The sequence below is a fragment of the Dama dama genome, chromosome 27 (genome assembly GCF_033118175.1).
Source record: "Dama dama isolate Ldn47 chromosome 27, ASM3311817v1, whole genome shotgun sequence".
NCBI lineage: Eukaryota > Metazoa > Chordata > Mammalia > Artiodactyla > Cervidae > Dama > Dama dama.
In genome coordinates, this window is record NC_083707.1 from 22,434,547 (window position 1) to 22,456,811 (window position 22,265).

Consider the following 22,265-nt stretch of genomic DNA (forward strand, 5'->3'; position numbering starts at 1 on the left):
GGCGACCCCGCCTCCGCCGGGCCCGCCCCACCCCCACCCCAGCCCGAGCGGCCCAGAGTGCGTGTGGTAACCTCTACCAGCCCTCGTGTCGAGGATCGTGGCCCAAGAACGGCCTGCGTCCCGGGAACACAGACGCGACCGGAAGCGCTCAGAACCCCCCAGAAAGACCCAGGACTCGTGTGCCCAGAGAACGTCCCGCTGCCCTCACTGCCGGGATCCCAGCGGCAGACGGGGCTGGCTTGGTGTGGTGGTGGGGGGTTGAGGAACGAGTCTCTTAGAGAGGCGGGCGGCACGGAGGAGCTGGAGGAAAGAGACCCGGGCAAATCTCTCCGCCCCGCGCGCACCGGGACCGCGTCTCCGCCCCCCTCGAGCCCCGCGGCGCCGAAGAACAGGCGGACCCGTGGATCCGCCCGCCGGGGACGGGGTGGAGCCGCACTGCGCATGCCCGACAGCAGAGGCCGGCGGAGGCGGTGGCTCCCGGCAGCGTGCTGCGCGCGGCGCTAATTAGTAATTGTCCTCCTGCTCCCGGGAGGCGGCGACGGCGGCGCGTGGGGCGCGGCTTGCCGGGTTCTGCGCGGCGCTACCCCGACCGAGGGGCAGCCGGGCCGATGAGACCGCCGCCCCTCCCTGCTGTGTAGAGATCTCTAGGGAGACAAGTAAGGGTCGGCTCCGCACCGCCGGCAGGAACTTGAACCGGCGCGCGGGAGCGGCCCGGGGGTCGGCGAGGCCGCGGAGAGGTGAGTCCCGCAGGTCTAGGAAGGGCGGGCGGAGAGGGGAACCCCGCGGGGCCGGCGAGGCCGGACTTCCCAGTTTGGGGTGCACAGCGGGTTTCGGGTTCCAACGGGATAAGGAAACGGTTTGTCCTGTTCACCTCAATTTTCCGAGAGAGTACTGTGGTGTTTAAAAATAAAAAGCCCTTCGAGGCAGTTTTGCGCGCTCTTTCCCGTTTTCTCCGCTCACCCCTTTCTCCAGGCCCTTTCCTTCTGCTTTTTTCTCCCCCACACGTGTTCTTGCGGGGAAGGAGATCCGTCGTCGGGTCTGGGACCGCCCTAAGCATCCTTCCCTCCCTTGGGAAAGGCACGGAGCTGCTCCTGAGCCATTCGTCCGGGCTGTCCCACCCATCTCGCTCCTCGTGTATTTCTTAAAGGTTTTCTTCTGCCGGTTAAAACTTCGGGCCCCAAGGATTGTTCTTTTAGGAGTCTAGCCTGGTGACAGTGCGTGCGTCCTCTTTTCACAGTACGATAAGCAGCAGCTGTGCAATACTGCTGACAGCGTTTGGAGCACTTCCACATACATCCATGCGAGTGGTTTCCTCTCTCTCCGTATAAAATAGGTGTTACCAGCTGGTCCGAGGAAGAAGAGCTGAAGGTGGTAGAGCTCGATTGCTCCTCGCCCTTGCCATCTCACTCCGGAGCCCGACCTCCTCTTACTTTCACTGGAGGCAGACCAATTTGGTCACGATCACCACCCATCATTGGCGCTGGGCATCTGCTGGCTGGGTCCTGAGATATTAGTCTAGCTGCTTCTTTGGCCTATACTACCTCGTCTGCTTAACTGAATTCTGCTTTTTCAAGGTTCAGCTGGATCCCTAACTCCTCTTTGGAACATAGTTCTTTGGTTCCCAGCAGTATTATGCGGATGAGTGATAGCAAAATAAGAGCAACACAGTTTTTTAATAAAGTTTAATTTCCTTAAAAAACTGTTACTGTGCAGTCTTTCAAAAAGATGTGATCACTTTGAATATACTCACATGGAAAGATGTCATTTGTTGAGTTTAAAAAACAAAAGATCCCACTAGTATGATTAAGGCGCACATGTACCCGAGTATGAGTGAGGGATTCTCAAGAAACTGGCCAAATTGGTTGCCTCTGAAGAATGGGTTTGGGGGAGAAAGGCCTCAAATAGGTTTATATATGGTTTAAGAAAAAAATTTTAAATGTGGCTTATTCTGATTGCCATATTTACTTTTTTTTTTTATGTTAAAAGATTGTTCTATGAAATGGTAGTAGTCGTGGTGGAGGGAGGTAGTTTGGATTTTGTGTTCTTTTGTTTGGAATTCTTGTTTGAAACATGATATAATGCCAATATGGCTGTGACCACGTGGGTCCCTCCTGTCTCTGAAATTCTATTGCTTTTATAGTGCTAATTACAGAGTCTTAGCACTCAACTGCTCTCCAGTTGTTTCCCATGTTTCAGCAATGCAGACATAGAGCCCAGGACTCCAGTTTGGTTTTTTGTTTGTTTTTTACAGTATCTAGCACTACACCGATCACTGTAGATAGTACTCTGTTAAACTTGGTTATTTGATTAGACATCAGTTTTCAGCATGAGATTTCTTAATTCAAAGTGTTTTGGAAGTGAAGACAAGGTTGTTGTTTCTTTCCTTTTGTTTTCTGTCTTCTGTAGGAAGGTGCGATGGCGAGGAGTTTATCAGTGATCTTGATCCTGACCTTGACTCTGTCAGTCACAAATCCCCTTCATGAAGTAGGACCAGCCACTGCTTTCCCTCAGACCACTGAGAAAATTATTCCAAGTTGGGAATCTGGCATTAATGTTGACTTGGCAGTTACCGCACGGCAGCATCATCTCCAGCAGCTTTTCCACCGCTATGGAGAAAATAATTCCCTGTCAATTGAAGGGTTCAAAAAGTTGCTTCAGAATATAGGCATAGATAAGATTAAGAGAATTCATATACACCATGACCATGAGCATCACTCTGACCATGAGCATCATTCTGATCATGAGCATCACTCTGACCATGAGCATCACTCTCACCATAATCATGCTGCTTCCAGTAAAACTAGTCGGAAAACTCTCTGCCCAGACCATGACTCTGATGGTTCAAGCAAAGACCCAAGAAACAGCCACGGGAAGGGATCTCATCGATCAGAACATGCCAGTGGCAGAAGGAATGTTTTAATCAAGGAGGGTGTTGGTGCTAGTGAAGTGACCTCAACTGTGTATAATGCTGTCTCTGAGGGAACTCACTTTCTCGAGACCATAGAAACTCCAAAACATGGAAAACTTCTCCCCAAAGATGTGAACAGTTCCACTCCACCCAGTGTCACAGAAAAGAGCCGGGCAAGCAGACTGGCTAGTAGGAGAACCAATGAATCAATAAGTGAGCCCAGAAAAGACTTTATGTATTCCAGAAGCCCAGGTGAAAATACTCAGGAGGTAAGATGTTTCTTGTTATTTTAATCAATATGCCTGCTGTCTATCCTGTCATTGCCATTCTCTCTAAACTAAAAATAAAATGGCGAGTTCATTGAAAGGGGAATTTCTCCTTTCTCAGCAAGACACTTAGCTCAAAGTGTCTCCACTATGTTGAAAACATTCCTGATAAAAAAAACTTGTGGGGTAAGTTCTTCAGTAAGAATAATGCTGCCTGGTGAAGCTATTTTCTAATATAGAACTTAAAACATATCAAATTATTTTGGGGAGAAAATCTTTAAAGGTGAATACTATTAAAAAAAAATGTAAAATGGAAGATCAAAAGAACAGGAGTTAGAATTCATGTTTTAGGGAAAGATGTGCTTTAAAGGGCCAGAGAATGCAAGAGCAGCTTTGCCTCCTTGACAAAGGGATCACAGTGACTTGTAAAGTGAAGGAAATTGGAGCTGCTACCTAGAGTTACATGCTGGACAAGTGAAAAGTCTGGGCAGTGAGGTCCTGAGTTCATGTGTTTTTCTTCTGCGAGGCTAGACTTCCAGGCTCTACACAGTTTGCCTTGGCTAAGAGATGTCAACAGCAAGGCATTCGTTGGTATACGTTAATGGGCAGAACTTAAGTATTTCATTCAGACCATCACATGACTGTGCTAATTCTGGGATAATCCTACTAATGGTCATTCCCATAGCGACACTAGTAATAAAATCTGTTTGGAGTAGTAGTGGCCAAGAATTGTGGGAGTTTGAAATAGCTTTTCAGAAGATGAGAAACAGGTGCTAGTGCCAGTGGTTTTTTTGTGGGTTTTTTTGTTTGGGTTTTTTGTTTTGTTTTTTTTTCGGTGAGAAGAGGGAGCTTATATTCTCCAGCAGAGATTCTCTTCAAACTAAGCTTGTCATCTAATTAAATTTTTGAAACAACTGCATGCTGGTGCAGGTTTGTTTCATTAACCAGTGTTGCCCTCTGCCAGAGTGAGTGATCTACAGAATTTAATATTCTCTCGTTGTGAAGTGTTATTTTGCCAAGTATGTACACAGCACTGAGCTAAGTTTTGCAAGTACCGTCATTGCTGGAAGAGTGACATGTTTTGGGCTTGTTTAGACCAGGTATGATAGCATTAGTACAGAAACAACATATTTCTCAATCTCTAATGAACCCATCTCGAAATTAAAGCTCATTTCCTTAATAGGTTTATACAGTGAGTTAATAGGCTTGCAAATATCTATTTATCCTCAAACTTATTCCTCTTGAGGCTTTCTGCAGAGGTGACTAGTGACATGATTGCTTCTCCCAAGAAGAAATATTCAGAAGAGATGGGAAATCACCCCTATGGTATAGTATCTCCAGGTAGCTTGAGGCAAATTCCAAAGTGCTTAAAGCAAAAGTCGATCTTGATTTATCTTAAGTAAAGAAGCAGCTTCAGTAAGGAAAGGGTGTTTTGTCAGCAGCTTTTTTAGATTCTCTAACGGGAATGCCTTTCGGAGATTTCATCGTTTATTTCTTTTTTCTTCAGTGTTTCAGTGCCTCGAAGCTGCTTACATCTCATGGCATGGGCATCCAGGTTCCATTGAACGCCACCGAGTTCAACTATCTCTGCCCAGCCATCATCAATCAGATCGATACTAGATCGTGTCTGATTCATACAACAAGTGAAAAGAAAGCTGAAATCCCTCCAAAGACCTATTCTTTACAAATAGGTAAAATTGCCTTTTTTGGGTAAAAATCATTGCCAGTAGATGTATTTATGTTGTGCTTTTTCTTCTATTTACATCATCCTACTCATTTTTCAGCATAATTCCAGATATATCATCTTTTTTTTTTTTTTTTCAAATATATCATCTTAATTGTTCTCTGCCTTGGATGTGAAGAAAGGAAATATGTTAGCTTTACCCTTAAAAAAATAAAAACCAGAAAATACGTTAAATAGTAGCTTGTTTGAGGTCCTCCCACAGGATATGTCAAGGTCATTCAAAAAGTTTGGGTTCTATTGAAACATATACATTACCACATGTAAGATAGATAGCTAGTGGGAAGTTGCTGGGGGTTTCCTTGGTGGCTCAGTGGTAAAGAATCCGCCTGCCAATGCAGAAGATTCGGGTCCAATCCCTGGGTCGGGAAGAGCCTCTGGCGAAGTGAATGGCAACCCACTCCAGTATTCTTGCCGGGAAAATCCCATGGACAGAGCAGCCTGGAGGGCTACAGTCCAGGAGGTTGGAGAGTCAGATGTGACTGAGCATGTACACACAGGAAGCTGCTATACAGCACAGGGAGCTCAACCCAGCATTCTGTGAGGACCCAGAGGAGTGGGATGAGGTGGGGTGGAAGAGAGGTTCAAGAGGGAGGGGATATGTGTATCTTTATGACTGATTGATGTTGTTGTACAGCAGAAACCAACACAACATTGTAAAGCAATTATCCTCCAGTTTAAAAATTGGGATTGCTAAAAAAAATAAAAATAAAAAAGTAAAAATTGGGATTGCTTTGTATGTTGTCACATTGTTTAGAGAATGGTCAGAGTTGTTTAGGAGCCTAATCCTAGTGTGTTCTTATTAATACATGAAACCAGGATACAGTCTGTTATAGTGTAAGTTGTGTTGCTCAGAACCTATAATGAAGAATTGATTGCTTTGTTTCCTGAGGATATTACTGATTCCCAGTTTCCTTTCCTTTCTCCTTTCTTCCCTTCTTTCCTAACTTTTTCCTCTTCTCTCTCATAATTTAACTGTTAGAGGAGTCTGTAAGCTCAGTTCCCAAGTGATTGAGAATTCATCCTTGGTAACCACACCTTCCCCTTCCTTCACCCTCAGTTCAGTTCAGTTGCTCAGTCGTGTCCGACTCTTTGCGACCCCATGGACTGCAGCACGCCAGGCTTCCCTGCCTGTCACCAACTCCTGGAGCTTGCTCAAACTCATGTCCATCGAGTTGGTGATGCCATCCAACCATCTCATCCTCTATTGTCCCCTTCTCCTCCTGCCTTCAATCTTTCCTAGCATCAGGGTCTTTTCCAATGAGTCAGTTCTTCAAATCAGGTGGCCAAAGTATCGGAGCTTCAGCATCAGGCCTACCAATGAATATTCAAGGTTGATTTCCTTTAAGATTGACTAGTTTGATCTCCTTGCAGTTCAAGGAACTCTCAAGAGTCTTCTCCAACACCACAGTTCAAAAGCATCAATTCTCTTTATAGTCCAACTCTCACATCCATACACGACTACTGGAAAAACCATAGCTTTGACTAGGTGGACCCTCTCTGAAGAATGTTCTCCTAGGTTTATGCCTTTTGCCCAGGGGGTTCAGTCACATTTGATCCAGCTTCTTGGTTATTGCTCTCTTATCACAGTTCTGTTCCACTGCGTTTGTATTTCTTTAGCCCCACTTTTTTTAAAATTTGTTTATTTTTAGTTGAAGGATAATTGCTTTACAGTATTGTGTTGGTTTCTGCCAGACATCAACATGAATCAGTCACAGGTGTAAGCGCCCCTGCTTTTACAGATGACTTTGTGCCGCTCCGCAGCCTCACTCTGAAAGTTGATCAGTTGTTTGCCTTGCCGTCTGCTCTGTCTCGTTCTGACAGCCTGGGTTGGTGGCTTCATCGCCATTTCCGTCATCAGTTTCCTGTCTTTGCTGGGCGTTATCTTAGTGCCACTCATGAATCGGGTGTTCTTCAAGTTTCTTCTGAGTTTCCTTGTGGCCTTGGCTGTTGGGACACTGAGTGGTGATGCTTTCTTACACCTTCTTCCACATGTAAGTAAATAATTTATCCCATTAGTGTGTTTTATAGGGCTTCCCTGGTGGCTCAGTTGGTAGAGATTCCACCTGCAATGCAGGAGACCCCAGTTCGATCCCTGGGTTGGGAAGATCCCTGGAGATGGGAACAGCTACCCAATCCAATATTCTGGCCTGGAGAATCCCATGGACTGTAGAGTCCATGGGGTCGCAGAGAGTCGGACAGGACTGAGAGACTTTCACCTTCAGTGTGTTTTATTATTCAACATTAAGTACTAATATATATGCATGCATCTATAAATTTATATAGTGAGTGTATATATTTTCAGTTTGTGCTCTGTATTGATAATGTATAAAAGGCTGGGAATTTAGTTTCTAGGAGTGTTTGTATGGGTTGTATCCATGACCCCCAGTCTCACCTTGGTGTGCACCTCACCTGGGTCCCTGACACACAGTGACAAGTTCCTGCTGCACGCAGCTGCAGGCCGCTGGGGCAGGGTGCCTGGGTCTCAGGCACTGGCCAGGGCCCATTACCCAGACTGGGCTTCTTGGACGCATCCTGAGAACAGTGGTGGGGCTTTTCCACTGGAGGTATGAGCAGTGGACACTATATGCCTGTTGAGACCTATTTGTGGCCACGGAGGAACATTGGAAATACTCTCTACCCGTATGTTATGAGGATCATTGGAGAATGTGTCTGTCTCTACACTGAGTAGATCCACTCCACTAAAGTGCCATTGTGCGTCATATATGTTTAGCTCTGGGTCACTGCTGCTTGTTGGTAGTTTTACTTTTAATATCCTAAACTTCCCCTCATTCTGAAGTAGAATGTTAATTGCGTAATTCTGAATGGTTTCATATTTGATGTTAATTATCTTAGCCAGTTTTTCTGACATGTGAAACGAATTTATAAAATCTGTATTATTTTGCCTTTAGTCTCATGCAAGTCATCACCATAGTCACAGCCATGAAGAAGCAGCAATGGAAATGAAGAGGGGACCACTTTTCAGCCACCTCTCTTCTCAAAACATGCAAGAAAATACCTATTTTGATTCTACATGGAAAGGGCTGACAGCTCTGGGAGGCTTGTATTTCATGTTTCTTGTTGAACATGTCCTCACGTTGATCAAGCAATTTAAAGATAAGAAGAAAAAGGTAAGAAAAACTGTACTGAGTACTTACTATGCATTGGACATTAATTTAGAGCAGCACTTGAACTGAACTGTTCGCAGAGCTTTTCCAAGGTGTATGATCTTCATTTGTGAGGAGGTTCAGTACCTTTTTGCTCCCAGAAGCATTCATAGAAGTCAGTAACCCTGGACTTCTCTGTCTTCAGTATTCCCTTCAGAGTCACAGGCAAGGGTAAATATCTATATAGATAACCAAACAAGGCATTGATGGTGGCAGTGGTTTCATGGGTGTGTACTTACCCCACACTCTTTGAGTTATGTACAGTAAGTATGTACAGCTTTTAAATTACTCAGTAGCTAAATATTATGTTTTGTTTGAAAGACTGTCTGACTCACTCAGACTTGCTGTTTGCAAAGTGCCCCCAGAAATAATATGAAGCTCAACAATAGGCTCTGTATCTGGTGAAAATATCTTTGGAGTTGCCTGTGGTTATCTTCCTCTTCCTATCTGATGTGACTGGGTAAATCAGTCAAAAGACTGTCCTCATGGGGACTGTTAATAATGACATGTACACGTTTGGATATTTGTGTGCTCATATTCTGATCATTTGATGTTGACCAAGATGTTCTTGGAGTCAGAGTTCTATAATGATCATTTTTTTCTCTGCAGCCCTGCTACTTCTTCTAAATTTCCAGTTTTGGTTTCTCTTAAATTGAGCAAGAGGTTACATACATGTAAAGCTATTTTAATGTCGAATCTAGATTTTTTGTAAATTAAAAAGATTTATACAGTGATTGCCTTATATAATTAGCAACTTGCCTTTGAATCTTTCAGAAGCATTCAACTTAAATTTTCATGGCAGTAACTCTTCTCACTGGCATTTCATAGTCTGAATAACATGTAATTAAATCGTGCGCTTGCAATAGCAGGTATAGCTGGCATGAAGAGACTTGACAACTAACATAGTTGATTCTTGCTGAGCTTAGAGCTCAGGTTGGGAACCCAGTGCATGTGAGCAGAGTAGCCTCCTCCATCCTGTGAATATTTGCCCTTATGGATTTTATAGTCACTAAAATCTCAAACTGCAGATTTTGAACTGTTACTGAATGTCAATTTACAGGGACAGGTAAAGCAACAAGAGCTGACTCCTTCTTAATCCAGGAAGTCTTCCATGTTCCCATTGTCCCTGCTGCTTCACTTGGATGGCTTTGAGGCTATATCCTCCTCCTCTGCATTCTCTGGGATTATTCTCACCTTAAAAAAAAAATCATTTTAAGGTTCAAATGCCATTCTAATTTCAGTGTAATTTTCTAGTTTTACCTAAAGAGTGCTGTTTATTAACTTGGTGCTCTAACATAGGACTTTTAAGAGGTAGGCTGTCTGTGGTCTAATACAGATCAATGTTTTTCAGACTCTTTAGGTTATAACTATTTGTGAGTTGTGAAATCAGTCTTGTGTCTTGACGCATGTTTTTAAATGCAACAGTGATATTACAGTACATTCCATATATTACTCTTTGTGTTACATATATATTATTGTGGATGGTAGTTAACGAAGTTTGAAATTTCTGTTCTCAAATAATTTCCGCTAGAATATAAGCTCTTAAGGGCCAGGACCGCTCCATCTTCTTTACTGCTATATCTCCAGTGCCTCGAATAGTGTCTGGCACACAGTAGAGGATTGGTAAATGTTTGTTGAATGTTTAAGAAGCATTAAGGGCTTCCCAGGTGGCAGTAGTGGTAAAGAACCTGCCTGCCAGTGCAAGTAAGATGTAAGAGGCTCAGATCGGTGCCTGAGTTGGGAAGATCTCCTGGAGGCGGGCATGGCAGCTCACTTCAGTGTTCTTGCCTAGAGAATCCCATGGACAGAGGAGCCTGGCAGGCTAAGTGCGGTCCATAGGGTCGCCGAGTTGGACACAGCTGAAGCAACTTAGCACACACACACAAGAAGTATTAAATAGTAAATAAGCATAGTTTCTAGGCAAAGACTTCCCACAGGTGTTTCACAAACATTTCATGTTCTCTTCCTTTTTAGAAAATACTGCGTTTATCTTTTTTCAAGGGCATCCAGATCTTAGTGTTACTCATGTAACAGTTTTAAATCTCATTTAGTTCTCTCAAAAAGAAAAAACTACTCCTTACATGGTAAGCATTGATAGCTCTTCAGACGCATCAGTTTAGTTGAGTTCAGTTCAGTTGCTCAGTCATGTCTGACTCTTTGCGACCCCATGGACTGCAGCATACCAGGCTTCTCTGTCCATCACCAACTCCCAGAGTTTACTCAAACTCATATCCATTGAGTCAGTGATGCTATCCAACCATCTCATCCTCTGTTGTCCCCTTCTCATCCCACCTTCAATCTTTCCCAGCATCAGGGTCTTATAATGGAACATTTTACCTAGGATTTCCCTTAAGACATCCATATATGTCAATCTCTTTATTTGAATTAGGGTTGAATCACATATTTGGTGTGTAGTTAGGCTCTTATGACACTTCTACCTCAGACTTTCTTTCTACCGGATTCTCAGGTTTCTTGCTTAGGCTGGAAACCTGAAAATCATCTATGAATCTCCCTAATCCTCATATCCAACCTAGTTTTATTAAGTGTATCCAGAAGTGAAATTATTTGTTTCTCTCCATCTTCCTTGCTGTTGTTCTGGTCTAAGCTCGGCTTACCTGACTGACAACAGTTGCCTCCTGACTGGACTGTCTGCATTATTTTGTTATCCTCTTCTAATCCAGAGTTGGGGGGGGGGGGGGGCAGAGTGATTTGTTTAAATGAGTCTGATGAAGTTGGACACCACTGCTGAAAATCCTTTCTCTCGTACATCTCATTGCTTATAGGATGAAATCCATAGCTTCATGATGGATGAAGTCCATAGTCCACGGTTTGCACTGTCTGGACTCCCCGCTTACCCAGCCTCGCTTCTAGCCGCCCAGTCTCTGACCTACCAGACCCCACCCACCTTGCACTTCTTTCAGTTAAAGAAAGGGCTGCTCCCTTTCTGCTTTAGGGTCCTCCCACATGCCATCTCCCTGCCTGGATTAATCCTCCCCACCCTTCTCCAGCAAATTCCTGCTCATCTTTAGGTCTTGGCATAAACATCACTTTCTCAATGAATCCTGTCGTGGGAATTATTTAGGTCATGTTATACACTCTTGTAGTACTGTGTGTTTGTCCTTTGTAAAGTGTATCAAAGATTGCAGTCAAAAAATTGTGTAATCATTACCTGTATAAAACTTCCCTCCCTGTGGATGATAAGCTCCATGGGAACAAGGACTATGTGTATCTTGGTTTATGGTGTATTGATGTATTGCCAGGATTCAGCACAGGAAACATTAGAGGCTCTTAATACTTGTGGAATGAAAGAATTGGTTAAAAACTGAGATATTCATCGCTCAACAAGAAATGAAACATCAATTAAGTGATTTAAAGTATCCTGAATTCACTTATTTTCACAAATATTTAAGTACTTTCTGTGTTTGAGGCATCATGCCAGGGGTAGGTATAAAGATTGGTATGTGCTTCCTTTTAAAAACTCTTATAACCTAAAAATGTGCAGGTATTTTATATATTGTTAGAGTTAAAAATGAAATCTCAGTTATGGTGGGGATTGAGTCATATTCAAAAGATACTGCAAATAAGAAGGTGATTATTTTTGTGACAGTTTTCCTTATCCTAAATATTCTATATAAGTCGGTAATACACAGGCCCCATTGTTCTAACAGTGACTTTCATTCTTGGGTTCTGAGATACGGATAGTATCTCAAGTATGGTATTCAGTTGGTAAAAATCTAGTGATAAATTCAAGACTGACCACTAGAGATTTGTTTCAAAAGAGAAAACTTGGTAATGGTGTTTTATGACAGCAAAAGTATTTTAGTTTTAGTAACAAATACATATCAGTATCACAGTATAATTTAAAGTTATAAGAAGTGTGGCAAGTATGAGGTTTCATTGCCCAAAAGAGGCATTGGAGGAAACCAGGCAGTTGGTTAGCAGATCACTACTTGCCAGGAGGACTTGCTTGTTCTGAATTGATGGCCTGAGGCAGAGCTCAACTTTAATGTGTGTATGAGTCATCTGGAGACCTAGTTAAAATCCAAATTCTAATCCATTTGCTCTGGGGTGTGGCCTGAGATCATGTGTTTCTAAATAGCTCCCAGGGGATGCAGTGCTGTTTTCATGGACATGCAGAAAGATGAGTGTGTGATTTTTCTTTCATATTACTGGTGCATAATCCTTTACTTTTCTGAACAGTTTATGCCTAAAACAAACTACTAGGTGCTATGAAGTTAAGTGCAGGCCTTGCCCTTAGATGGGGTTTATTCCTTTTGAAGTCTTTTACTTTGTTGTCTTTTTCTATGAAATCTTTTAACTGTTTAACTGAAGGCATATGCATAACTAAACCACTTATTTCAAGTATTGCTTTTCCTTGCTGTTACAGAATCAGAAAAAACCTGAAAATGATGATGATGTGGAGATTAAAAAGCAGCTGTCCAAGTATGAATCTCAACTTTCAACAAATGAGGAGAAAGTAGATGCAGATGATCGTAAGTCCTTATAAATCTGAGAGCTAGAGGGAGTCCATTGGTCTGTGATTTGCAGGCAGCTTGGACTATCTGGAAGAGATGAGACCATATACCACCCCCATTAATCTTCCCGTCCTTTTTCTTTTTTTTTTTTACTGTGCCACGAGGCTTCTGGGATCTTAGTTTTCCAACCAGGAATCGAACCTGGGCCCCAGTAGTGAAAGTGCCAAGTCCTAACCACTAGACCGCTAGGGAATCCCTCCCCTTTTTTTAAAACTTAGACGTTCTTTTAATTGCCAGTGAGTTGGTTATTTCTATGTATATTTATATGTCTTCTTTCTATAGTTTTTTTATTTTGAGGTAAATTCAAACTTAGAGGAAAGTTCCAGGAATTCCTCTGCCTCTTCGTGTATTCCCCAGTTATTTTATGTACATTTATCTTTCTCTCTTTCTCTGTGTATGCATACTACTCATTTTGTTTTCTAAACCATTTGAGAGAAAGTTACAAGTGATGCTTCTTTGCTTCTAAACACTTGTTCTGTTTCCTAAGAGAAAGGACATTCTCTTGTGCAATTACAGGTCAGTGATCAACACCAGGAAATTAAAGCTGATACAATGTCATTTTCTAGTCTATAGACCATTTTCATGTTTTTCCAATTATCTTAATAATTTCTTGAGCCTCCCCTAACCCCCAAAAGGAAAAAAAAATCATCCAGAGTACAATTCAGGGTCAAATGCTGCCTCTTATTGGCCCTCATTTTGAGTTTGTCTGTTGTTTTTGCATTCGGTTGATCAGTTTGGGCAAGAATAGCACAAAGTGTATTACATCCTGTTCAGTGACGTGACCTGCCTCCCACCATGATGCTTGGTCACATAGCAGTGATGGTAATTTTGATCACTTGGCTAAGGTTGTGTCTCCCATGTTTCTTCACTATAAAGTTACTGTGTTACTGTGTTTCCTAGAACTTGTTAGAGTGGCATTTCTTGTTGGACAGGCTCTGTTAAAATTAAAATTTTAAACCAAATGGCTCATGATGACAACTCTCCCCGATGGTTCACTCTGACCAGCCGCACAGCCTCCTTTTCATCCTGTGAGCTTACCAGGTCTGTCTCAGAGGCTAATATTCAGTTTCTTCTGCTTGGAGCACTTTTCTCCCAGGTCTTCATATAAATTCCTCCTATTGTTTCAATCTCAACTCAGACATCTCCTTTTTAGAGGCCTTCCTGGATCATCCCAATACAGAGGTCTCCCACTCACTCTCCTCATATTCCCCTTTTCTATTTTCTTCCCATGCCGGCCAGTGCCTTAATTACCTTATTTATACCTGTGTTTCCTTGTTAAGTGTCTGTCTCCCCCAAGAACATGAGCTTCCTGAAGGCAGAGACTTTGTCCTGCTCCACTGTGTCCTAGTGCCTGGCCCAGAGTAGACACTCAGTTGCTGACTGAGGAGGAAGAACAACTTTATTGTTGCTACTGGGCAGTCCTAAGATTTCCTGTCCACCCTTTGTTTCCAGCATGCTGGTCTTCTCTAAAGAGCAAGCGAAGTACTCTCACTTGTCTTCCCGCACCTATTCCGTCTTCAGAGTTTCCAGTGGAATTTATAATGATGAGAGGAAATAACTTTTAAAATTGGACCATAGTGTCAAGAATGCTCCCAGGAAAGTTGATGCCAGTATATAAAAAAGACAAAACAAAACCTATTGTTGCAGTTTACTTTACACAGATAAATGTTTCTTGGTGATGATAGTATTTCACATTCTTCTGCTTTTCCTTTTTAATTTTTGTTTGGCTACAGTACATGGTTTGCAGGGTCTTAGTTCCCTGACTGGGGATTGAACCCAGACCCCTGACAGTGAAAGCACCGAGTCCTAACCACTGGACCACCAAGGAATTCCTCTCTTTTGCTTTCCCTTGAATTTTGAAAGAGAGGAACTCAGATGACAGAATTATGTGTGTTTTTTATTTCCAATTTTTCTGGATTATTTTTCTAAAATATTTTAAATGTCAGCAGTGAAATATTTTTCTAAAATGTGTGTGCTTCTTTTATAATCAGGAAAAAAGACTATCTTGAAAAACATAGGGAGGCAAAAGAATTTAAGGGAGGATCTGGGGCGGTTCCTGAAGGTTACCATTTAAAATCCACTCTTAGTGAAATCATTTAACTTCTAAAATTCACTAAAACGTACTGATGTTTCTCATCAACAGTACTCTAAAGTCTAGTCTGCCAGGAATATGTGAGAGAGTTGACATGCTTTGAAGTCTTGTTGACTCTGTCAGTGGAGATTTTGAAATGTGCTCATTAACAGAGCCATTTGACTTTGTCTCAATGTCCTTTATGTTTACATCTAGGACCTGAAGGCTATTTACGAGCTGACTCACAAGAGCCCTCCCACTTTGATTCTCAGCAGCCAGCAATCTTGGAAGAAGAGGAGGTCATGATAGCTCATGCCCATCCGCAGGAAGTTTACAATGAATATGTACCCAGAGGGTGCAAGAATAAATGCCATTCACATTTCCATGATACACTTGGCCAGTCTGATGATCTCATCCACCACCATCATGACTACCATCATATTCTCCATCACCACCACCACCAGAACCACCACCCCCACAGCCACAGCCAGCGCTACTCTCGGGAGGAGCTGAAAGATGCTGGCATTGCCACATTGGCCTGGATGGTGATCATGGGAGATGGCCTGCACAATTTCAGCGATGGCCTCGCAATTGGTATGTCTCTACCTTTCGGCCCTTGTTCGTTTATCTCTGAAAATGCCACTTTAAGCTGCTGATTTTAGCAAAGGGTAGGTTGGTTTGATAAGGCTATTAACATCCAAGGTTTTCAAAATGTTATCTCTTTGACTGCTTTGACAGTGATGTACTTGATAAATGTGAGATAAGATGAAAAAGTGCTAGAAACTGCTTGGCCCTTTAACTAAATTGTAGCTGCCAAAAGTTACTTTCCCTTATCTGCAATATAAATAGTATGTGTTAAAGTGAAAGTATCTTTTCCACCACCTTTTCTTTTATGCTAAAGGAACCTTCATCCATCTGAAAAGTTTAAATTACTAATCCCTATCCAAAGAAGAATTATAGACTTTTTGTAAGTTGTGCTACCATTGAGAGATAATAGAATATTTACGTATTGTAGTAATTTAGTACAGGAAGGGAGGGGCTTCCCAGGTGGCACAGCACAAGAGTAAAGAATCCACCTGCAAAGCAGGAAAAGCAAGAGACAATTCCTGGGTCAGGAAGATCCCCTAGAGAAGAGAATGGCAACCCACTCCAGTATTTTGCCTGGGAAATCCCGTGGACAGAGGAGCCTGGTCAACTATAGTCCATAGGGTTGCAAAGAGTCGAACATGAATGAGCACGTGTGCTCACAGACAGAATTCTAGAAGGAGCCATGGAAATAATTACAGAGCAGACAGGCGAGGTCCAACAAGGCCGTGTTGTTTTGTCGCCCAGCTGAGATGAGCCCAGGCCCTGCTCCCTGCACTGTGCACTTCCTCCTCTGCACCGTGCACTTCCTCCTCTGCGCCATGCTCTTCCTCCTCTGCACCATGCACTTCCTCCTCTGCGCCATGCTCTTCCTCCTCTGCACCATGCACTTCCTCTGCACCATACACGTCCTCCTCTTAACCATGCTCTTCCTCCTCTGCACCATGCCCTTCCTCCTCTGCACAATGCCCTTCCTCCTCTGCACCATGCCCTTCTTCCTCTGCACCATGCCCTTCCTCCTCTGCACCATGCCCTTCCTCCTCTGCACCATGCACAACTTAAGGGACTCAGAAGGATGTGCAAATGCTCAGTCATGGTTTTACAAACAATCAGTTGTATAACGTGTTATCTTTTAAAAGCAGGGAGTTATTTATCTTAACCGTCCCTTATCAAGACATTGAAAGAATAAATGTAAAAAAGTCTAATTACACAGTGGATTCCTCTGAGGCTAGGAAACATATTTGTACTCTTGATTCCTGAGGTTTTTTTTCCCCATAAACCTTTTAAATCAGTTTGTTTTATATTTCTCCATAAGTGCTTTATGTGGTAGCAGTTACTTCTCAGGTTTGTATAAGATCATTCAATCACTCAAAGGCACAGCCCAGCCTTCCCTTCTCAATCATATCTGCTTGTGCTCCTTTGGGAAATTTAAGCCTAATTGAATGTAATCTAAGATTAGTTATGAAAAAGTTACAGAGTGCAGTTGAGAAAGTTCTGTTTATTCACCACCAGAATATAGTTTATTTCTTTTACCTCATTGTATGTGCTATACAAATTTTAAAAATACACACCTACAAAATAATGCAGTGATTTTTTTTTTTTTACACAGGTGCTGCTTTTACTGAAGGTTTATCGAGTGGTTTAAGTACTTCTGTTGCAGTGTTTTGTCATGAGTTGCCTCATGAATTAGGTAAGAGAACCCTATAAATGGTATTTTCCAGGTGGGTAGCATATCTCAGTGTCACTGGCTTTTGCTAACGATAGTTTCTAGCAGGCTTTCTCATTTATGGCTTCTCGTAAGTCTACTATTCTAGCTAGCTTTGTTTCTTACTGAGGACGAGTCTGTTTCCAGCCAGAATTCTAGCCCTGCAACTGTGATTATACAATTGCCTGTGTTGGGTTGCCAAACAGATCCCTGAGCCCCGTCTCTGGTCCTCTTCCCCTGCCAGATACCTTCTTTTACCATCCTGTGGTGACGTGAGGCCCTGCTTTCGTTGTACACAGAATAGGAATAAGACCACAGGCAAATAAAGAGTCATCTTCCGTTAACAGAGAGAACTTGACAAAGAGAATTTCATTGGAACTAAAAAGAAAGAGAAGTTGATGAGTTGTGTTTTGAATATTCTTTTTCTCTGTCACCAGGACTTAAAGCCTTCCCAGAGTTGCCCGGGTTCTGTGTGTGTGTGTCCCTGATTTTCTTCTTACGGGTGGCTGCACACCTGTAGCACCATTTTCACTTTTGTCCCTTGGCGTGTGTTCTGCCATTTAGAAGGCATCCCACCTTCCTGTTCAATGCTTGTAATCCTCAACATCTGATTTGTGCTCACATTCTAGATCCTTCAGGCTTCATGAAGCCTCTCTTAAGTACTTTGATCTTAATTTCTTAATTTCTTTTCTTCTTTTATAACCAGAACATTAGATTCTTCAGCTCTTAATTATAAAGTATATTGCCTTCTTTAATCCTTTGCTGATCATTTCCTGTGTGTTCTCTACCCCCTCTTCCTGCTTGTGGTCAGTTAAAAGCCCCTTGAAGACAGTGTAAGAGCACAGTAGTAGATTCTTGGTACTGATGTTCTTTGACAAACAAGAAACCTTAAGAAAAACTTTGGATAAAAGATATCTTAGTTTATAAAACTGTTCAGTTCAGTTCAGTCACTCAGTCGTGTCCGACTCTTTGTGACCCCATGAATCACAGCACGCCAGGCCTCCCTGTCCATCACCACCTCCCGGAGTTTACTCGAACTCATGTCCATCGAGTTGGTGATGCCATCCAGCCATGTCATCCTCCGTCATCCCTTTCTCCTCCTGCCCCCAATCCCTCCCAACATCAGGGTCTTTTCCAAAGAGTCAACTCTTTGCATGAGGTAGCCAAAATATTGGAGTTTCAGCTTCAACATCAGTCCTTCCAGTGAACACCCAGGACTGATCTCCTTTAGGATGGACTGGTTGGATCTCTTTGCAGTCCAAGGGACTCTCAAGAGTCTTTTCCAACACCATAGTTCAAAAGCATCAATTTTTCAGCACTCAGCTTCCTTCACAGTCCAACTCTCACATCCATACATGACCACCAGAAAAACCATAGCCTTGACTAGACGGACCTTTGTTGGAAAACTAATGTCTCTGCTTTTTAATATGCTATCTAGGTTGGTCATAATTTTCCTTCCAAGGAGTAAGCATCTTTTAATTTCATGGCTGCAATCACCATCTGCAGTGATTTTGGAGCCCCCCAAAATAAAGTCTGACACTGTTTCCACTGTTTGCCCATCTATTTCCCATGAAGTGATGGGACCAGATGCCATGATCTTAATTTTCTGAATGTTGAGCTTTAAGCCAACTTTTTCAATCTCCTCTTTCACTTTCATCAAGAGGCTTTTTAGTTCCTCTTCAAACTGTTAGGGTGTTTTATACTGATTATCTCTGTTAACCCTGGGTGATTCTTAATTTTGCCTTTTTTTTTTTTCCCACTCCTCAACAAAATTGGAGGATTTCTTAAATCTGGAATGTCTTTTGGGTATATGTCTTAAAAATGATTTTTTTTAATGATTTTAATTGCCTTTTTGTGTTTTCTGTTAAAGGCGACTTTGCTGTCTTACTCAAGGCTGGCATGACTGTTAAGCAGGCTGTTCTTTATAATGCCCTGTCAGCCATGCTGGCGTATCTTGGAATGGCCACAGGAATTTTCATTGGTCATTATGCTGAGAATGTTTCTATGTGGATATTTGCACTTACTGCAGGCTTGTTCATGTATGTTGCTCTGGTTGATATGGTAAGTTTTTAAGAAGTCAAATTACAGAATTGACTAACAGTGAAATAGAAATGTTCAGTGAAACAGCATTTTTTAAAAGAGTGTAGCATAAATGTAGTTTCAGTGAGATTCTGTGCTCAACAAAGTAGCATATAAAATATAAGTCCTTACTAGTTTATCTTTTTGGATTGTTGCTCACACGCACATCTTTGTCCTGCCTAATGTGTATCAGGATACACAGAAGTATCTACCCGCTTCTGCTGTGTCTTTCTGAGAGTAGAGTTTCAGTAATCAGGCAAAAAATTGTACATAGACTTGTGAGAAACCTAGTACAAGCCACATACTGTTGGCAAACTGTGTATACATCAGAACACTTAAAGGATCCTTACTAACAGATAAAGGAGTTATGTCTTTTTGTCACCAAAGTCCACTTAACAGTCTCAGCCAGTCTTACTGCTAAGATTATATTTTATATGTTAAAAGATTTCCGTATCTCTGAACTTTGAGTGAACCATATGTTATGTACAAATACAGACAGTAAGCAGGGTAACCAGTGTAGCTCTCCATTTTACAGTGGAGCAAACTGGATCAATATAATTTTGACTTGCTGAGCAGACCATGAGTAATCATTGTTAATTAACTGTTAGGAAATGCTATGTAACATTATTAGCTAGAGTCATGTTTTAGAAAATTGACTGATGGTATATCCAGCTACATATAAAGCTAGTACAGTGTCCTGGAAATTCTTCTAAAATCTATGGTTCTGGAAACTTAAAGGTTGCTCTTTGTTTGTTTGTTTTAAAGGTACCTGAGATGTTGCACAATGATGCTAGTGACCATGGATGTAGCCGCTGGGGATATTTCTTTTTACAGAATGCTGGGATACTTTTGGGTTTTGGAATTATGTTGCTTATTTCCATATTTGAACATAAAATTGTGTTTCGTATAAATTTCTAATTAGGGTTTAAATGCTGGAGTAGCTTAAAGCTATAGTTTGCTGTCTGTAGTTTGAATAGGTCATAGGGAGATGAGTTTGTACGATGTGATCCGTAGCACTTAAGGTTAGTGGATTTTGTGATTTTTTTTGTATTGAATATTGTCATTTGTTATGCTTATAAGGTCAGTTATGGTGGTAACATAAAGGTACGTTTTAATATTTAAGTTATTCTGTTTTGGGAATATAAGCTGTATGTGCAATTTACCAATATTACCAGTTTATTGTATAAACAAGAGATTTGGCATGACATGTTCTGTATATTTCAGAAGAAAATATCTTTAATTTTTTTTTTCTAGAACTAATTTAATATAGTGATTCCCATGCTGGATTTTAGGCCTCTGAAAAACTGCTGGTGTTTAGGAGTAAGAATACACATGAAGCTTAAGATACCAATAAAGCTTAAACTGAATTTAAGCTAAGAAATAAGAAGAAAAAGAGAAGAATCTATATGAATTAAGAAGTTCTAGATTTTGTATAAAAAATCAAAACTGGTTATTAAATAGAAGGGGAAATTTAGATATAAATGAAAAAAGGCAGTATTACTAAAGTACAGAGTACATTCATAAACATTTTTGTCAGAGTATTAATTTCCAATAAAACCTCAGCACTTTTTACTAAATTAGTTGTACGTTTAACTTTGTATAGCAAAAGCATCTAAATATATTTAATAATTTGCAAAATACATCATTTGACCAGGAAATTAGAATTTTAAAATATGTGTGGAGATATGCCAGATGAGTATGAGTAAGTTTATGTATTGTCAAAAGACTTGGATATCACCAAGCTATATATCACCCAAAGGTACATTATTGGATGTTCTAGTTATCTGATTTACCACTTGTCAGCATATTAGAATTTCAATATATGTAAGAACATTAAAACAATACTGATTATAATTTGACTTCTTGGATTCAGAAAGTAATTTGGTATCTTTGGTATCAGTGCTTCAGTGTTGTTGTTGTGAGCAGTTGTCATTTTTATATATAGTACTTTAGATGTACTAGGGTTGTATGGCATTCTCTAGTTGTTGCTTTTCTACAAAATAAATTCCCATGTCAGCTTCATATCATATATTCTGATTTTCTTTGCCTGTTATTTTTTTTTTACCATCTTAGCCATTTTTAAGCATAGAGCTCAATAATTTTACATATATTCACAGTGTTATACAATTTGTCTCCAGAACTTTTTCACCTTGCAAAACTGAAACTCTTCATTTCCTTCCCATAGCACCTGGTAACCACCATTCTACTTTCTATTTCTATGAATTTGAGATGTCTGATTTTCTTAAGTATAACCCAGATTATATATACTTATCGATTCATTTGTATTATTGTATTAGGTGGCTTTATTCAATTTTTTACATTTTTATCACAAAGGACACTTCAGAAAATACTGGTCCACAGTTTGTTCAAAGCTGTCCCTAACTTTAAAAATCCCCCCCAAACAAAAAACAAACCCCAGAACTTAAGCTTGAGAAGAAGCACTGATACCCTAGATTCTAAGGAGAATCAAGAACAACTGGGCAAAAAAAAAAAACAACTGGGCAAGACTGTACAGCTGTGTACTGAAAGACAATTTTGGACCAGCATTTCTGTTCCCCAAACCAAGTGAGAGGGGTCTGACTAATGAAAATTACTTGGATTGGGGTGGGCGAGGGGAGTGCTTGAAAGGATAAAATGGGACATCTTCTCAGGCTAAATGATTACTGTGCTCCAGAAACCCACAGACCCGCCCTGATGCCACTGCTGGGTCAGTGCAAGATGAAATTCTGAACACTGGAAACTGTTCCTCCAGGAGTTTGGGAGACGACTTGTACCTACTTCCTTCACAGAAATTTTGAAGATTGAAGGTGTGCTGGACCAGCTCACAAAACAGGATGATAGCAACCATACTTTGCACTCCAGTTTGAACTCACTAGTGAGTATATAGAAGATTTAAGGAGTTGGTTCCCATGGCTCCATGTGGGAGAGATTGAAGATCAGAGGACAATGCAGAAACTAGAATATGAACCAAAGGCTGTTTGGGGGAAAACACTTAACAGACTGATAGAAAATGAAAAGGTACAAATAAATAATATCTTGAATAAAGAAGGAGACATAAATAGAGATGTAGTAGATCCAAACAATCATTAATTGTTTGGATAATTAACATAATTAACAATCATTAATTATGAATATTTCTGGAAAAAATATCAATGTCCACTCCAGGAAAAAATTGAAAATCAGTAACTGTTAAAATGACCACCACATC

The 22,265-nt window shown here is 41.2% G+C and overlaps 1 protein-coding gene and 1 non-coding gene across 2 annotated transcripts; one reads left to right on the plus strand and one right to left on the minus strand.

Moving 5' to 3' along the window:
* The first annotated feature begins 574 nt into the window (after positions 1-574).
* Positions 575-21,086, plus strand: SLC39A6 (solute carrier family 39 member 6). Its single transcript, XM_061131412.1, has 10 exons — positions 575-737; positions 2,407-3,177; positions 4,682-4,865; positions 6,740-6,909; positions 7,828-8,046; positions 12,470-12,575; positions 14,905-15,282; positions 16,883-16,963; positions 18,849-19,039; positions 19,823-21,086. The coding sequence occupies exons 2-10, from the start codon at positions 2,416-2,418 to the stop codon at positions 19,973-19,975; spliced, it is 2,244 nt and encodes a 747-aa protein (XP_060987395.1). The 5' UTR covers positions 575-737; positions 2,407-2,415; the 3' UTR covers positions 19,976-21,086.
* On the minus strand, positions 14,373-14,445 carry TRNAE-UUC (transfer RNA glutamic acid (anticodon UUC)). Its single transcript has one exon. It is a non-coding gene; the product is annotated as a tRNA-Glu (tRNA).
* Positions 21,087-22,265: the final 1,179 nt, after the last annotated feature.